The 18,448-nt window shown below is 44.9% G+C and overlaps 1 protein-coding gene across 2 annotated transcripts in view; it reads left to right on the top strand.

Annotated features, from left to right (window-relative positions):
• LOC147888807 (beta-hexosaminidase 1-like) overlaps positions 1-18,448 on the top strand; it is a 231,326-nt gene that overhangs the window by 74,240 nt on the left and 138,638 nt on the right. For both annotated transcript variants that reach the window (XM_087392236.1, XM_087392235.1), the window contains exons 7-8: positions 3,215-3,231; positions 14,373-14,421. In XM_087392236.1, coding sequence (XP_087248362.1) covers positions 3,215-3,231; positions 14,373-14,421 — 66 coding nt within the window. The remainder of the gene's footprint in view (positions 1-3,214; positions 3,232-14,372; positions 14,422-18,448) is intronic.

The raw sequence follows: 18,448 nt of genomic DNA, 5'->3' as shown, positions 1-18,448 counted from the left end.
CCATACCTGAGTCCCTTTTCTTCTCTTTGGCTATGCGCTTCTTGCATTCACCAATATAATGACCTGGCTTCTTGCAGTAGTGACAAATGCCCTTCTTTCTAGGCTTATCGCATCACCCTTAGCCTTATAAGAGGGCTGTCCTGAATCAGCTTTATGCTGGTGTGCGGGCTGATTGGCATGTTGCTTTTGCTGCCCTTTTCCCTTGGGTTTAAACTTAGAAAGCATGGCATGCTCGCCAGCCCATGTTGCTATATTTCTTCGTGTCTGCTCTTCCTGCAACAGAATTCCTACCAACTCGTGAAAAGAGAGAGGATTGCTGCCCCCCCTCAATGACAAATTCAGCGAGGTGTGGAAACCAAGATAGAACTCAGGAAGAGAATTCAAAGTGGTGGTAATCATCTTTGAATACGGAATAACTTCATCAATATTCAGCTATTGCTCCCTCAAATCCTGAAGCTTTGTGAGGTGAGAATTCATGGAATCTCCTTCATTCATATGCGTATGGTAAAGCTCTCGCTTAAGAAAGGAAACTTTGGCATCATTTCTTGCTGCAAACATACTCTCTAGTATCTCCCAAGCTGCCATAGATGTCTTGCATGACCGAATGTGAGGTATAATGAACCTCTTGACAGAGAGAGAAATAACTGAAAGAGCTTGTGCATCTCTAGAGTCCGTGGGAGCTCTTGGAGCGGCTGTTCCAACTACTTGTGCTGCATTGGCACCTCTACCCCTGCCTCTAGCTGTAGGAGTGACAGGTGTAGCCGTGTATTTGGTCTTGCTTCATCTCCATTGACATAATCCCAAAGATGTTTGCCAACGAAGATATTGCAAACCATGAAACTCCACAAGGACTAGTTGGTGCCATGCAACTTATCCTCCTGTGTGAGAACTCCAAACACCTCATTGGGGTTGTTTTGAGCCATTTTCACCAGATAATCTCAAAAAACACAGCAAACTGACCAAGTAAAATCCCTTCCTGGGATGTAAAATGCACAAGTAAAATCTGCAAAGAAAATCTGCCCACAGTGACAAATACTGTCACAGCCTATCAAAAGCTCAAAATGCACTTCAATGCTTTGTTGAATACCGAGAAATCTGCAAATAGAATCTGCAAAAAGTGGCAAAAGTATGCAAATTGACTTGTACTGAGTCCAGAACTGCTTGAAAACTTCCAAAATGCTCTTTTACCTGCAAAATTGTAACCCAAATGCAAAAGCCCTAATTTCTTGCGGGAAATTGCATACAGAAGAGGGCAAATGATCTGAAAGCCCCAAATGTTGCACAAATTGTACTCTGCCTTCAAAAGCCCCAAATTTCATTGCTAGATTGCAGTGCAATTGCAAAAGCCCCAAAAGTTTTCCAAAACTTGGAGATCTACTGCAATGTCTGATGCAGCTTCAAATGCTCTCCCAAAAGCAAAGCCAAACAATGGCTGATGCACAACTGAGCCTGCAAATGAACTCTGCCTGCAAATGACAGACACCGAATACCTTCAGCATGTAAAAGTCTGCAAGTACAAAATTGTACGAACGAAACTGATGCAAAAGTACGGACGGCTGTACGTAATTGTACGGATGAAATTGACGCGCAGTACAAAAATGTACGGACGGCCGTACGGAACTGTAAGGACGAAATTGATGCGCAATACGGAAATCTGTACAGTCGTACGGACAAAATGCGCAGGTGTATAGACGGAGATAGGCACGGTATGGAATCAGTAGAATTGTACGGACTGTATGGACTGTATAGACAAGATGGAGCTGTACGGACGTCCGGGAGCTGAAGCTTGGCGATGGAGCAAAAATGCGGGAGCTGGAAGCAAGAGGCTGGGAGCAGTGAGCAGGTCTAGGAAGGAAGTGCTCTGATACCAAATGTGAGAAAATGTGAGAGAACAAGAGTGAGCAAGATGGAGAGTGAGCTGAACGTAGTTCACTCCCAAATGTCAACTGAACTGAAGTGAATGAAGTGTAATTACAAGGAAAGAGATAAGGGTTTTGTCTAAGTGACAAAACCCTATCTAATCACTAACCGTAGTTAGAGATTAGACTGTGGTTAGTAGGGGGAAAAACCTCTAAAAGGGAAAAGTGCCCCTAACTCGCTTATTACATTACATTGGCCACTGCCTAGAATATATTAATAATTCTGAGTGGAGAGGCTATCCTTTCTTCTCTGATTTTACTACAGGTTTGAGGTGGCACTTTCATCCTCAATGCTGGATCTTTTTCAGACTTGTTTGCTGAGCAGGTCTTGAATCTACCCAATTTTTTTGCATGCTATGCATGGTGTATTCTTGCCTTGAGCACACTGCTCTTCGGGCTTTTTCATACTCAATAGAAGACTTTTTCCTAGAAAAAATTCTCTTGGACTTCATGAAGAGCTCTCCAAAAGGATTTTCTATTATAGGAAGGTAGGCTGTTCCAATAGTTAATTTCATCATTGATACAAAAATCATGGCTCTTGAATACGACCCTATGGCTGTTTGTAGAATGGTCTACAGTTTGGCTTCAGCCGCTCGGTATTTAGTTTAAGCTGGACAAGGAACATGTAGTCAAGGTTAGTCTAGGTGGAACTGGTCATTTCTTGCCAAAATCTTCTATTTAGCAGAGATATCGAGATCTTCATAGGAAAAACTCACCATTTTGCAACATTTATGATAACCTCAAATGTCATTGCTAATGAATCTTGAAGAATGAAGTGATGCAACAATGATGCCTTGACTTTTGGAAATGGTTTTCCTACATTAGTAATTTTTGTTTCAAATACAAGTATTTTACTCCCACAACCTATATTTTGATCCTTAAGGAATACTATATTGCATCATGTGGAGAGTAAGGAAGGAGGTCTCCTCATTAGCATATTTCCATTGAGCTGCTTTAGTTAAAGTGCTGCAACATAAAGAGGATATGTTGAAGGTTTCCAGAGTCTTTGGGACTTTATTTATTCATTGGATGTCCAAAATCTGAATCAATATCCAAGTTTAAATAAGTTACTTTACATCTTTCTTCTTTTGTACTTTATTGATTACATTAACAAAGTTACACATTGTGAGTGTTTCCACAAAACTTATGCTTATGCTGAACCCTATGCTATGCTGTCTCCTTCTAACCTCTTTCTTTTTAATCTCTATGCCATCTTGTTGTAGTTTTTCTACTGATAAATATTGCTCATGCATGGCACTCTCAGAATTTTCAATCTTTGTTGATGCACTATGCAGGTATGCCAAGGCAAGAGGTGCGCACATGAACACTCCGAGTTTATGTTTGAGGTGGATCAGTGCTGTGTGAAAATTGTTAATACGATCAAGTAATTGATGTAGAAACATATGCTAACTGTACGCATGAAACTTTTACTCCTTTTGCTGTCCCTCACTATCATTGTGCACTAATTCTTCAATCAATGGGACTAGGAAATCAATTTCCTCATTGGAGAATCTTGATGACTATGAAAATTAAGTAAACAGAAATCTCCTTGAGGGTCTGAATATACTAAATAATAGAAGCGCTAATTTCAGATACTATGATTTTGAAACTCATAAGAATGGAATAGTGTAGAACCAAAATAACTTTTGATAGTTGATGTGAGTAAGATATTCGTCCACAATCAAAACTGTCAGGGCAGTTGCACAAATGAAGAGTTGGACCAGAAGTAGGGATATCAAGGAATCAAAATCATGCTGCATAATTAGTGATAGTGTTGATTAAGGTAACTAATAGGTTGTAGAATGCAAAGTTTTAGGATAGTCTTAGCACTGTGATGTTTGAGCTATATTGTTCTTCATGCATTCATTTCCTTTTTGTTTTCTTATGCTGCTCTCTCGTTTATCTCTGTGTAGCTGTTGATGCAACTAAAATTTTCAATTATTCTACATCGTTCTAATCTACCTAGACTTTTAATGCAGCATATCATTAGAGAGAGGCGTTGCTATCCCTGTGGTGGTATTGGAGTGCATTGTGTGTGAGAGCAAGCTCATAGCAATGCCAAAGGAGATGAGGCACAGACTCCCATGGAGCCAAAGATCTGCAACAAACAGCCGGATCAATATTCCTGTGTGCCAAAAGTTGCTCAGATGGAAGAACTTCCAACAAAGTCGCCACAAGAAGACCTGTTATTTTTGAATTCCAAATCTGTCTCAATCTTCCGCCACCACTTGGCAGTGCAATTATTCGCCAAAGTTGATTCGCCTTGTGAGAAACCCATGGTAGAGGCAAAAGCACTTTATATAAAGAAGAGACAGTAATACGTGACAGCCTCAAAAGGCGACAAGATGACGGTGGAGAAGAAAGTGACCAGTCCTGAAGACAGTCCTCAAGCTCTAAAGGTGGAATGGGCTGAAAAGGCTGAAGCATTCCAGTAATAGTTTGCCACATGAATCTGTAATGCATACCAAGACCAAATTTTGCAGCAGCCAAAGGAAAAGAAAGGGGAATCCCATAATCACGAATGACATCTACAGCTGAGTGGATCCCCTTCAAGCTAAGGAAGTATGAGCGTCTAGGCTCCTGTACTCCCAATGGAGGGGCAAAAGCCTTTGACCAATGTATGCTCTATGATCTGAGAGAGTTTCCTTGCAAAGGCCGACCATGCCATTCAAATGAGAGAGGACATGCTTCCAATCCAGTAACATATGAGAGACCAAAGGACAACCTTTGATCTTGCCATCAACACAACCCAAAAATGAAATCCCATTGTGTAGGCTGCCAATATCCAAAAATAGGAGTGGTGAGCTGTAAAAGCAAATGGTGTGTCATAGCAACCCAAGGCTGAGACCCCTGCAAGAACTGCAGCATCATTTTTCCCTTGTGGGCAAGAATATGCACTTGAATGTTAAGGATATTCAGCCCCCCGTGCATTTTTGGCGAACAGAGATGCTGTAGCGAGAGTAATCTCAAACTCTTCTTGTCATGTTCTGAACACCAAAAAGTTTCCAGAACGGTGGACATAATAGAGGAAAGTTTTTCTTTGCTGAACATTATTAGAGGCAAGTCAAACTGAATATAAGCCACCCGAATCGATTGAACAATACGTACATGTTGCCAACTTCCAATATTCAAGCTTTTTTTTCAGTTTTCAGTTTTCTTGAAGGGCACATTAGCTCCAAGGCTCAGGGTAGTTTCTTTCCTTTTCTAACCCCTAGTTGGGCTGAACCCCCAGCCCAAGTAGGGTGCTAGTTCAAGTCAGGGGGTAGCTATAGAGATGGCCAGCATGGAATGGCCAAACCTTTCCTCGAAGCCAAGCCTCTCTTTGAAATCCCCTTCGACCCCAACAACCTCAACCAGCAGGATCCGAGATGTTAACAGTTGAGCCAAAATACCCTTCCCCTATGCGCATTTTTACCTCCAAGGAGGCTTGAACCGACCCATCATTGGGCACCATGAACATATTTTGTATTTACAGCAACAAGTTAGAGAGTTACGTGTAAGGTTTCTCCCCCTACCCCTCAACTAATCTCTACAGTTAAAGACTTAGTTCACACCAAAGTACAAACACTTAAGAAGGAAGCGACTATGGAGGTAGATACAAATGCTAGTAAAGCTGATGTTCAAGAAGAGATCAAGGAACATGAAGCTAGACATGAAAATGCACTATAGATGAGAATAGGGGGGCTCCCTGAAAGCTGGTACAAAGAGGACTCTTTCAATGAGACTTTAGTACACATCAAAGCCGCCATGCCTGACATTGAATGGATGTTTGACAATGAGGATGACGATGGAGAAAACTAATATCCGGCATTCTAAAGGACATGCTATCATCACGCTTAACTCATGAGCTTTACGGATCAAGCTTCTCTGACAATCTTACAAGTTGAAAGGGACAAAGGTATGGATAGCTGAGGAACTCACACAAGCTCAATTGAAGGATTAGGCAACGGAATTAGCCAAGGTCAAGGCTGCTAGGAAAGATGGAAAATGGGTAGTATATTGTGAAGGTATAGCAATCACAAAGAGTTTAAATCTAAACCAAAATACTCTCATTATTAAACTGATGTATGGCTGATTATGTTTTTTGGACTATTATGTAGGTACTGTAAATAATAGAGTTGTTTTTCACTTTTTTTTTGGGGTGAAAACTTTGAATGCTTTATATTCCAAGGTAGCTATCCTTCCTTAGGATGCATTTGAGCAGATGCATAGCTTTTGGAGGCATTTTGTGACATGTGCCCAAACTTCTTGCATTTAAAGCAAGCTCCTGCAAATAAACCCCATTTAAGCTTATAGAAAGCACTTCCCATGGCAACGTTATTGACAGTAAAAGCATAAGATTCTGGAGTGAGGTTATCAGTGTCCCATAAAATACAAAATTTGTTAGAGCTGCCATTGGGCCATGGTGGACACATCACCTTGCCCAAAGAAGCTGCAATTTTTGGCAACAGAGATGAAAGGCATTGAGGGAAATCCACTACTTCCACCCATACAGGATAGCGATGTCTGATCAAAGCTTGATAATCTCTGGTGGGCGACCATGGGAGAACATGATCCATTTGCTGTCCATAAAAAAGAGGAGAATGTTCCAAGAGCATCTGCTTATGCTGTTCATCCACCATAATAACTTCAAAGAGGCCCCTAGGCTCATAATGCACTTTGCGTACAGAACAACCACCTAAAGTGCGTGTCAACTAGTTACCCACGTCAGTTGCAACTGGCATACAGCCTGGAGAGAAAATAATCACTGCATGCTTGGCATATTCACGCATCAGATCTACAATATCATCAACTCCACCATTATCCCAATGGTGGGAGCAGAGTCTTTCCATTCCTTTGGAGTATCTTCGAATCCCTCATGCATCACATCATATACCAATTGGGCCTCAAGAGAGGCATGCACCGGGTCAGAGCCTGACCTGAATCCTGCTTCTGCTTCTACTTCTTATGTGAATAAGTCTTGACATTAGCCATTAGCTCTTGTGGAAGCTGAAAAGATAGTAGAGACCCAAATATAGGTGGAAGTAAAGAAAGGATTGAGCAGGCGAGAAAGTATAAGGGGGGGAAAGATATGCACAAAAAACGCAGCCAAGCTTAGAGCAGGAGAAAAACGGATTAAAGGTCAACAAGACTGAGCTGAATTAATAGATTTGACCAATGATAGCATTTAGAAGCCAACATATGAGTATGAACAGAAGTATTGTCACCCTGCTGAGGAGCATTTCTAAAATCCCACAAATAAAGGCATGCTGTCTCTAGGGGTAGCTTTGCATATCAGCCCAAATTAACCTCTACTGCGAGAGGATTGAGGTGCATAAACCGAGGCAAATTCAAAAATTTCTCCCTGAATGAGACACTGTATGATCAGCCATCTCCCTTGGCTATCATTTAGGGCAACAATTGGCTGAAACTCATGTTTCACTAGAAAAACTACTCTTGAAAAATAATGCTCCCTAGCATAAAATATGTCATATCCAGCAAAATGCCCATAATGACCAGCATACAGACACACACACACACACATACAGACACAGACACATTGTTTTGTAGAAGAGATATTTCATTCAGAAAAGTGTACTTTTGTAGCTGACCAAAGTAGATAAGCTACTACGTAGAACTAGAAGCGGTAATAAGAGACATTTAATTGAGCCAGAGGAAGGTCACCATGGGAATGAGCATCCTGAAGAGACCGATACAAAGGAGAAAGAAAGAAACAAAGAAAATTTATAAGAGTCTTCAGAAGACCGATGGGTCTATGAGACTGAAAGAAAACCTGATACAAATCACAGTAAGGGTGGAGCTACTAAACGAGCATCATCACCTGTGCTGAGTCCTAAGTCTGATCATACATAATCAAATACATCTAGGTGTGACAATGAAAAGAAAAAAAAGAGATTGGAGCGGAGCGGAATTCTCCGTATGTCATGTCGCCCTGGCTGGTGCATAGCCGGTGATGGGACGTTGGCGTCCGTCAAGGGGTGCCGTGCGTCTCGGTCTCTTGGAGGAGGCTCGACGCAAGACCAGAGCCACCGTGACTCTCGTGGGACGTGTCTCGGGTCTAAACAATGATGAGAGGTCCCCCGTAGTGATCTGTGTGTCCCCTCGATGTCTCGTGTGCGTGCTGCAATCGTTGGGTCGGGGTCTCTGTCACGTCTGCGGCTAGAGACTGGACGATCACAATGTCACTCGATGGGAAGAACTCTGTGATCCTGCTCTGAGAGGTGTCTGATGGTGTGGCCAAGCCCGTCGCCTGAGTAAGCACTCTCTGTGTCGGACCCCCTCATGAATGAAGGCCGCGAGGCATCTCTGATTAGGGTAGGCGAGGAATCTGGAAAGGAGCCCGGAGCCGTCTCTGAAGAGACAATGGTAGCGACCTCGGATCTCGTAGTACACTGGGCACCTGAAAATAAAATGCTCCTCCAACTCAACCTCCTGACAGTTGCACAGTGTGCATATGCGATGCTCCCTAGGGATCCCCTCTGCTCTGCCGCTCTCTATGCGAAGGCAGTGTGATGATACCCGAAACTGTCCGATGGAGATCCGTAGTGAGTGAGGCATATGAAGCTCAGTGTACCCTGATGGTGTGATGAATCCCTTCTCCGAAATACGAAGATAGTAATCTCTGTAGAAACTCAACTTCGCTGGAAGCTCCCTCGGCTCCAACCAGGTCCGAAAGGTGTGTAGCTGCAGGAGATCCTCTCGAATGACCTGGTTGGTGTGTGGCCCGATCGGGATGGTGGGGTGGGAGTACCGGAGGGGCATCTAAACTGTATTGAAAAGGAGGTATCCTATCGATATGAAACCCTAGTCTCACAAACCATCTGTGAGTCCGTGCATACCAGCATCGCTCGCCTCCCTCTGCTGCCAACCTCATGGAGGAATCGAGAGCCAACCATGGCAACCTCTATCTCCTTGATGTATAGTCTCCATATGATCTAACCCGGTGTAGATATGTGATGGTCTGAAAGGCTGCATCTAGCTGGAGTGGAGAAGCACCAAACTCGGCTTGAATGATATGATGTGATAAAGATGGTTTTCCCCGGATCATCCGTGAGAACATGAGGATTTGTAGGGGCTCCACCCGTGTCCACTCTATCTCTGACATGTCAGGTTCCCAACTAGGGCTACCATACATACCGGCTGGTCGGACCAAGGAGTCGAAGAGAAGAGCCTTGGTCCGAGGGTCCTGGAAGTGGGAGTGGAAGCATTGTCTCTCTAGTCGAGCCAGTGAGGCGTATCCCCTACGCAGTCTGGCATGCATCGCTGGTCTCATCGTGAAGATGGGGCCGGAGAAGATGACCCCTTAGTAAGTGTATGAGGATACGATCTCAACTGGTGACCCATCGAAAGTGAACTGCTTCCGTTGCATGTTTGCTTGAGAGGTGTTAAAGATCATGACCTTAGTCTTGCCAAGGTTGACCTCCAAATCATGGGATAAACAAAAGCCTGCAATGCATCCAGGTGTCGCTAGAGCCCCTCGGGTGTGGACGACAAGAGTGCCACGTCATCTGCATAAAGAAGAATCCTGATGATGATCCCGGCAAGTGAGCAGCTGGTCCCTTCGGAAGCCCCCATGAAAGTCTCAAGCTCATTGATGTAGAGGCCAAACAGGGTTGGTGATAAGGGACAACCCTGTTTGACCCCTATGGTACTCAAGATCTCATCTGTCCAACCTATGCCTGTCCGAACTCGGCCTGAAATTCTCTGATAAAGTGCCATGACTGCCGAGATGATCTCCTGATCAAATCCTAGTGCCTGTAGGCGTGTGATGAGTCGAGCTCGAGGTACTGTGTCAAAGGCTTTGCGGAAATCCACAAAGCAGCAATATACCCTCTCCTTTCGTGATCTGGCCTCCTCTATGACACTCCTGAGTATAAGGATGTGATCCATAGTCCCATGGTCTTGCTTGAAACCGGCCTGACCCTCTGGTATGAGCCCTCTCATCTATGCGGACAGGCTGACCGACGCATCCAATACTGCTGCATAGATCTTGGACATCACATGTCCAATCATGATAGTCGTGTAGTTACTCGGGTCCATGGGATCCCTTGCCTTGTGGATGGGGGTGATGGTGTTGAGTGTCCAAGTGTGGGGGAAGCCAAGGCAAACAGCGTCATTGAATAGCTTCGCTAGGATCGGGGCTAACATGTCGATCGCATATGCGGTAAACTCAGTGCATAGCTCCTCGTGGTCCTTAGCTTGGCCATTGTGCAGTTTCAATGTCGCGTCCTTGACTCCCCCTCTGGTGAACAACGTGTAAATGGTGGGGCGAGGTGTGTGTAAGATCTAGAGTAGGCTGGTGTGGGACATCATAAAGGTGGCATGCATACGTGTGCCAAATTCTTGTGTCGGTGAGGGGTGATGGAGACCTACGCTCAAGGAATCTCCGCTAAAATTCCTTAGATTTGTTGCTATACAAAATGTTCAGCAGCTCCTCATCATTTCGACGATAAAATGCCTGCTTCTTCCGACGTACGAGACATCAGTACTTGCGTACCGTGTCTGGTGTGTTCGGGAGGTGACACCTGGTTTCAAGTCGGAGTTGTCAGCGATAAGCCTTGCACTCCGCATCGTACTAGTTGTTGTAGGGTACAGAACCAAGAGGTGGTGGTCTAGTGGACTGTGTGGTGTGGGGAAAGATTTGGAGGGCAGCCTCGTGGAGTGTGCGATATATCAGGGCAGGACGGTCCTCTATGAGTGGTATGTGATCGATGTAGGTTAGGAGTCTATTTAGGCATCCAGAGTAGGTAGCGGAGAGGCTATGATCAAAGTGTAGGTCGTGGTAGGTGTCGTGCTTCATATGTGGTGTGTGTGGTGTGGCTAAGCGTGAGGTGGTGATAGTGAAGAATAGGTATGTGTGGTCAGCTCTTGGAGGGAGTGGTGCTACGGTGAAGTCGGTGATACATGAGGTGAAGGTTGGGGATCCCATGATGTAATCTACTACACTAGTGCCCCTCCCATGTGGGAAGCAAGTAAAACCACCTGAGGAGGGCCATAGGTCAAGCCCGTTGTAGATGATGAGATCATGCATCCTGCCCAGATCAAGGAGTGCATGTCCATATGGTGTAACAGGCCCGTGCCGGTACGATGAGATCTTGATCATACTTGCTCTCTCTAGGTCCATGTCTAGTAGCATGATAGAGTCGTCTCGGAAGTCCAAGAGTGGTGCTTGGCGCATGCTTGTCCTGGCGTTGAAGTCCCCAATAAGGAGAACTTCACCACGAGCTGAAAGGTCTGGGATATCCTGATGTAAGGGTGCATATGGCGATGTCTCACCCTCCTCTCGTGCCACTCTGGCGAAGTGGGATGTGTTTGGTGGGAAGTAGCATATTGCTATGAAAAGGTCACGAGTGGCTATGCGTCGGATTCGGATCCACATGAATTGGGAGTGTGCGTCCTTCCTCTCAACGGAGATGGCTCCAGCGAGGGAAGACCTGTACAATACTGCGACCCCGCCTGATGATCCTCGAAATCCTCCTATATCCCTCGTCTCATCCCTGAAGGCTGACTCCCATGTGTAGCCACTGACTATCGGTAGTGGACGCTCTGGGCTCTGGTGTGTCTCCGTGTAAAAGATTATGTCTCGTCCTATGTAAGATTTCGAGAAGTTCCCTGGGTCTGACCATAAGGTACCATTACAGTTCCAAATGGTGCAGGCTAGGGTCTCGGAAACCTGAGTCTCATAGGCCCCGTCCCCCTAGGGGATACGGGTGGGAGCCCGACGCGGGTAGTGGTGTCAAATCCTCATCCATGGACAGGGTGGGATGCTCTCGTAGAGCGGCTTGACGTCGGAGTGTCGCTAGTCGAGCATGTGAATCTCTGAAGCGAATGACTAGGGGCTGCTCTCGGTTGGGGTCTCTCCCAACACGCCAGGCTCCCTCTATGCTATGGTCGGGGACCCCCATGGTGGTGGTCACAAAGGTGATCGCCTCCTCCATGGGCGTCGTCGTGGTGCTGGTGTTGTCTCGCGTGATCCCTCGTATCCGGATGTTGAGGGCCTTCGGAGCCCTCTGCTGCTGCTCCTGTATGGCGGCTGAAACGATTGCCTTTGCGGGCTCCCGTTTCACCACGTCCACCCATCTAGTCGTCTCTACTGTAGCCGACTGTATCGTGGCTATTTGTGCCTCCATCTCTGTGATTGGGGTCCCTCCAGGCGCCGTCTCAGGGTCCCAAGCTCCTCTCGGAGCCGCGTGATGTTGTGTCTGAGCCCCTGGATAAGGGTGCCCTGCTCGTGTATAATGCGGGCCTGCTCCTGGGTGTATCAGGCCTGCTCCTGGGTGTAATGTGTCGGATCTGCCTGACGGGCCCGGGTGCTGTGTATCTTAGCCAATAGGGAGTCCCAAGCATCTGGTGGGGGGGGGGCTAAGACATCCACTACAGAGTGCTCATACAATGAAATGGTATGAGCACGATATGACACCACCCCCCCACTTCGTTTAGTTGAAAGCGGTAGAAAGGTCGGTTCATGGTAGGCATTGCTATGGCAAGGCGAAGGAAAGCTATAAAATGACCCTCTTCAATATGGTTCTCTGTTACTTGTATCCTCTCTCTTCCATTTTTCCCAAGAAGGCCTTCTAGCTTCTCCTATGATGCCCTCCCCAAGCCTTGTGGATGTCTGACTCCCTCATACCCTCATATATTCCCCACCTACCCTATCTGCCGATATCCTTGTGTCCCCATACCCCTATGGTCCTACACCCTTCTATCCTATACCAAGGCCCAATGCATTATTTCCGTTATTCCCATTAGAGGCCCAACATTTATCTCAAACAAAAACCATTGTATGCCGTCTTGTACATCAATTTAGAAGAATCCCAGGCTGAGAACCCATGTAATTAGACAATACCATTGAAGCTCATACAAGATCACATGATAGAACCATCGTGGCATAAGAAATCTTTAGCTGGATATGCTTGGATCAAATACTGAACACTGAGCATGGAATGGGTCTTGATGAAGATCATAAAAACATGGATAATACTGCTCAGACAATGAAAGTGGCCATAATGTCAAGGTGAAACTATTTGGACTGAAGAGTGTTTGCCAAGATAATGAAAGTGTCGGTGTAGAACTCTTTGAAGAAAATGCAATTTGCTCCATGGCATGTCTGCATCATGATGTGGCATTAGATGAATCTCTACAATATGATCACGAGTCTCATGAAAATCCTCAAAATATCTCCATGTGGTATGTCGATCAAATCAATGGAAGAAGATACTCAGATAACCTTATGATGAGACCTCCTGGGATTATGGTTCAGAGTTATAGGTTGTATTTCGTTTGAGGATTTTTCATCATTGTGCTTGATCTATATGGTTCTGAGTTATAGGTTGTATTTTCGTTTGAGGGTTTTTCTTTGTCTTTGGTGCTTGATCTATATACTTTGTGCATGGTGTTGTTTCTAAAAAGGAATGATGAATGCCTTCTAACATGTCTTCTATCATGGCAAGTGTTGGGATCCGAAGTAGTGAAGTAGTGATTACATGCCACATTTTTTCGGTGGGTTGAGATTATTATCCCTTTACTCATGAGGAAACATTTCAAGGGAAAGGCGATATGGTCTACTTTGATTCAATCTTTTATCATCAAGCTAGATCAAAATAAAATCTAAGGGCTTGAAAACTCAAGGTAATACCCTAGCGGCCATGTATCACTTGTCTATGCAAATAGATCATGATTTTTGATTCCCCCCTGGCCATTCCTGTGGACACACCTCGAAATGTCCACCCAACCCAAGATGGGGAGATTGGATGATTCCAATCTTAAGTTAACGAAGTGTGGATGCAGACGGTAAGCTGGCTTGCCAATGGGTCTATGTATGACTCTGCCTCTGATGGGAGGTGACATAGGGTTTCGGGAGCGCTGCCAAAATGATTTCAGGGTAGGTCAGGTTGCAATGAGGAATTTGCAAAGACTTGGAGACACAATTGACTATTTTCCATGGCACGGGTGGCACTAAGCTCTTTCGCTTGAGTGTTTTCTAACGAGGTCTTTATTTATTTTTTGTTATATTGCTTCGCCAGACTTAATTGCAATCGATGTAGCAGGAACAATAGGTTTCACTTTTTTTGTCAAGATTTTTCAACCACAGTGGAAAATGTGCAACCAAGGCAGGAATGTTTTTGTTATATTTTCTCACCTAGCAGCAAGAATTTTCCCATAAACAAAAGGAAAAAAGATCACATGGTCAAGGGGGTGGGGCTTGAAAAGTGAAGACATTGCAAGGGGGGGGATTGAGGAGCACCTGTCTTCCCTTTTCTCTGTACCAATCCATGTTGGGCTTGAAGAGTGACTAGACAATGATGCATTTCCATATAGCATACCACAGCAATAGCATGATACTTTTACATGACAATATTTGTCTTCTGTGCAGCTCATTTTTCTTGAAAGTGACAATCTGTGGATTGCACTCCAGGTTTTATAATTTGACGACATGTTCATGCTAATTGACAGGTATCAATGTTATGGCAGAGATAGATGTTCCAGGTCATGCAGAATCATGGTAAGGACTGGATTTGTTGAATTTTACCACGTGGTCCTTGCTGCTAAGGGCCTCTTTACTTTCCATGATATGTCTTGGTTTGTGGCCGTTACTTTTTGTGGTTGCCTACTTTATACAAAGCATCAGTAGCATATTTTTCCATAAAAGCTCTATTAGTTGAAGGGATGTATGGGTCTGCATGACACTTGTCATATTGCACATTGCACCTTTGCAGTTTGCCAAGTCTTTAGTGAAACTGGGTTTTACAATAGAAAGAGAACCAACTTTTCGAGTATGGATCTCCCAGAGTTTCATACGACCATCTATTGCTGGCATTAGATATAAAAGATGGCCACTTTTGAACTACTGGTACTCCCAGTAATCCAGAGATTTACGGAGGTTTCAACTGCTTACATCATTGCCTAAAGTCATCCATTTCTTTATTCATCATTATGGGATGTTCTTTTACAGTCAACATTGCCTCAAGTCGTCATGCTTGGAGATCCATGTTGATTGGGTTCAAAGCACATCAAAAGTTGGGTGGCAGACTTTTGAAAATCATGTAAATTGGTTTCAGGCCACACTTTCTCGTCTCTTTCTTTTGGCACTAGGGTAGGGACTTGTATTTCAATTTCAGATATTCTTCCCCTCATGGTTGGACATGGCATCATCACTCCTTGTAGAGCAGAGTGGAATTTTCTTTTCATTTCTGGATGTAAGGTTGGTCTTCTCAACCTCTACACCCCTGATAATAGAGGGAAACATGGAAACATGTCTTGTTTTTGAAGGAACTGCTATTTTGGTCCCCCATTGTAGACTCTTGGATTTGGGATGACTTAAACATGGTAGAGTTACCCTTAGATGAAAAAGGGGAAAGAGGAGGCCTTCACTCTCTTGGGAGGGCCTCCTGGGATGTTTTCCTTTCTTAGTTCAGTTGCAAAACACTCTTGGATGGACGATGCCTTTCACGTTATGCCTTCTCGCTCCTATTTTCTTGGTTGAATGGAGATTTCAAAAGTCTAGGCATCGATGCATGGATTGAAAGACTTTATGTTGATGATTGACCACTGGATAGAGGTGGCGCCTTTTGTATAGCTCCAAGGGTCTCCACACCGGATCACTTTCCGATGGTCTTGATAATTTTCAGCCATGTGCACATGCTCGATCTGCTAGTAGCAGGATTGCAGATGCCGATGCAGAGGAGGGTCTCTCAGAGTCAGTTTTACAAATTTGAGTGCCTCATATATGTGGGGTGGTGTGCCTTCACCTATAGATGTGGTAGCAATTTTTTTTGGTATTAGTGAAGTATTACTTGCACTTCTAGCACTAGAGACGTGAGATTTTGAGATGAGAGATTGGTATACGTTAGAAGCTAGCAGCCCTACAGAGGGAAGAGCAGAAGTGGGCTGCAGATGCTTGGGTTCAGGAGCTGCAGCAGGGCTCATTAGTAGGCAGTTTTGGATAGGGTAGCAAAAGTGTTTCTCAATTGATTCTCTGATGGGGTTCTACAGTCGAATCCTCGAATCATCATGCATATTACTTCATATTTTTATGTGTTTCTACTTACCGCAGACTCGGACACTCCCACTAGAGATGATGCCAAGCTGCGAAGAGTTGGTGATACAAAATATGAGGGCTTTACAGGATGCACCTTTCACCAATCTGGGATTGATGAGTTCTCTTTTTCCCTGTCACAAGGGAAAAATGTGCTGATTCATATAGACGGTCTCCCTCTTTCTTTATCATTTTTGGGATACGATTGGTGACCATATCACCTCATCTCTGTAGGGCATATGGGACTCTGGTGCTATGCCCCGAAACAGGTGTGCAAAAATTTTATCATCCAATGGATGCCTATCACTCTCCTCAATACTGGGTACAAGATCTCACCTTGAATAAAGCAGCTCCTATTGTCAATCCATCCATCTCCCATCACTGTGACACCACATCTCAATCATATGTCTCTGATGGGAGTCAAAGCCTGCTCTATGGCAGACTTCTTTGTTGCCAAAACTGGTGCACAACGCCTCATATGAGGGAGGAGTGTTAGATGGTCGAAAGGATGCAATCTCCTTCACCACATCAATGAATAAGGATTCCAGCCTTTTATCGTTTGGTACATCTGCTCCATAAAAGAAATGGCCCACTGCTGCATCCACCTGTGCCCTCCTCCGAGGATTCCATGAAGCTACAAGGCTAGCGTGCATGCCTCTCGGGGCTGCCAAAATGGGATCCCGACATGTATGTGCAGATGAAGCTTTATTCCCAAACAAGGAGAGAAAGGAACGAAAGAAAGATGTATTAATATCTTTGGGAGGCCTCGTGGGCCTATGAGATAATGTACAACCAAGAAATTCAACTCATACAAGCTGCTATGGGTTGAGGCAAAGGGCTCGCTAAGGCCCTTGCTGAGCGCTAAACTAAGATACTTAAAGCAAGTACTCAAAAGTTTGAAAAAACTCAGAAATCCTGAGATAAGAAGAGTTGGGTTCAGGTGTCATCTATAATCCTGTTGCCATGGGTGTATCTGGTGAGCCATATCAAGAGTGACATCTCGGTTCTGGCGGTCCGCTCTAAGTAGGGATGGACCTCCATCCTGCGTGCTCTGGTCAACCTTTGCATCATGCCTGGTCTATGTGTCTCTGGCTCCATAGCTCCACGTCGTCTCTTCCCACTGATCCACTCTTCCCTCATGTCATCTAGATCCTCTTCCTCCACTTGACAATATACTGGGGCTGACTCAAATGCCGTTCCGGAAGGGTGAATGGCGTTCCCTGGTAACTATGGCCACTACCGAATCCCATGTGTCCCAAGGGCAATGCAACAGGCAATGAGAGCTCATTTCTCAAAGTCTTTTCATGTAATAGTGATGAGTACCATCCCTGCTCCATCCAAGTGTGCCTATGGGAAGACCACCATGTACTACCAATCAAAAGTAGGAGATCTCCATGTCTGGTGGATGGCTTAGCATCGTGGTCGAGATCTGGCAGGACCCTCACGTGGTTGTGCTGCTCGAGCCAATGTCTCCCAAATGAAGGGCTTTAGGGGGTGGCAGTTAGCCATAGGTGTTGCCAATGTGATTGGTGTGTGGGAAGAGGACATTTGTACAATCCTTGCAGACTACCTTGGTTTGAGCAGTACAAAACCACTCTCTTGGGTCCTACCACACCTCTTTGCAAGGGCGACATGTCGCCCTCCCATAGCCAAAGCCTTCACGGGTTGTATCTCGGGCTAGCTAAGGGTCAATGGACTCTAGACAACACGTTTCTCTAGGGATTGAGCCCCCTTCAATTTTGCTATCTTGCTCATCAATATTGATAAGTAGAGGATGGGCTAGTGCTGTACGAGCCCAAGTAGTTTTCCACAGTATACGATGATACAATGGCATAGAATTAGAGTTTGGGGAGGTTGGGCAAGTGCTAGGGAGTCCTGATCTACCTACCTCTGGCCCTCTCTTCATGCCTCTAGGATGGCTGCTTCAGTGTGTTCGTCTAAAGACTTTTTCAAAAGCTTGCACTATAAGAGACAATTTGAAAACATTTGCAGGATTAAAGCAACTAATGGTTGCTGGACCTCCTCATGGGCGCAGTTGGCGCAGGTTTGTGTGTGAATCACTATGCTAAATAGTTTGGGCTTCATAAGGGCTGTTTGTCTAAGGACTTTTTCAAATGTTTGCACTAGAAGAGACAATCTGAAAACATGTGCAGAGTTAAAGCAGCTGATGGTTGTTGAACCTCCTCACGGGCCAGTTGGCCAAGGCTTGTGTGAATCACTATGCTAAATAGTTGGGCATCTTGATTTCCACTTACACGAGGTACTATCGGCATTGATGGTCTACATCCTATCCAATATGGGTTTAGCCACTTGGCCACTGCATGTTCGATTCTGCACACTACACTCGATTTGGGTTGCATATATACAATTCGTTTTGCCTTTGATGATGTTTGGCAAGCAGTATATTACATCTGCGTGTCTAATATTATGAAGACTTCTGGCGGTTGAAGCATGGACGTAAGGGCCTTGGGTCTACCTTTCTTCACCGAAGTTG

This window comes from Dipteris shenzhenensis, chromosome 21, assembly GCF_047967505.1.
Source record: "Dipteris shenzhenensis isolate YYH24624 ecotype China chromosome 21, Dip_SZ_1.0, whole genome shotgun sequence".
Classification (NCBI taxonomy): Eukaryota; Viridiplantae; Streptophyta; class Polypodiopsida; order Gleicheniales; family Dipteridaceae; genus Dipteris; species Dipteris shenzhenensis.
The sequence above is the reverse complement of the archived record's forward strand: the minus strand, read 5'-3'. Positions and strand labels throughout refer to the sequence as shown.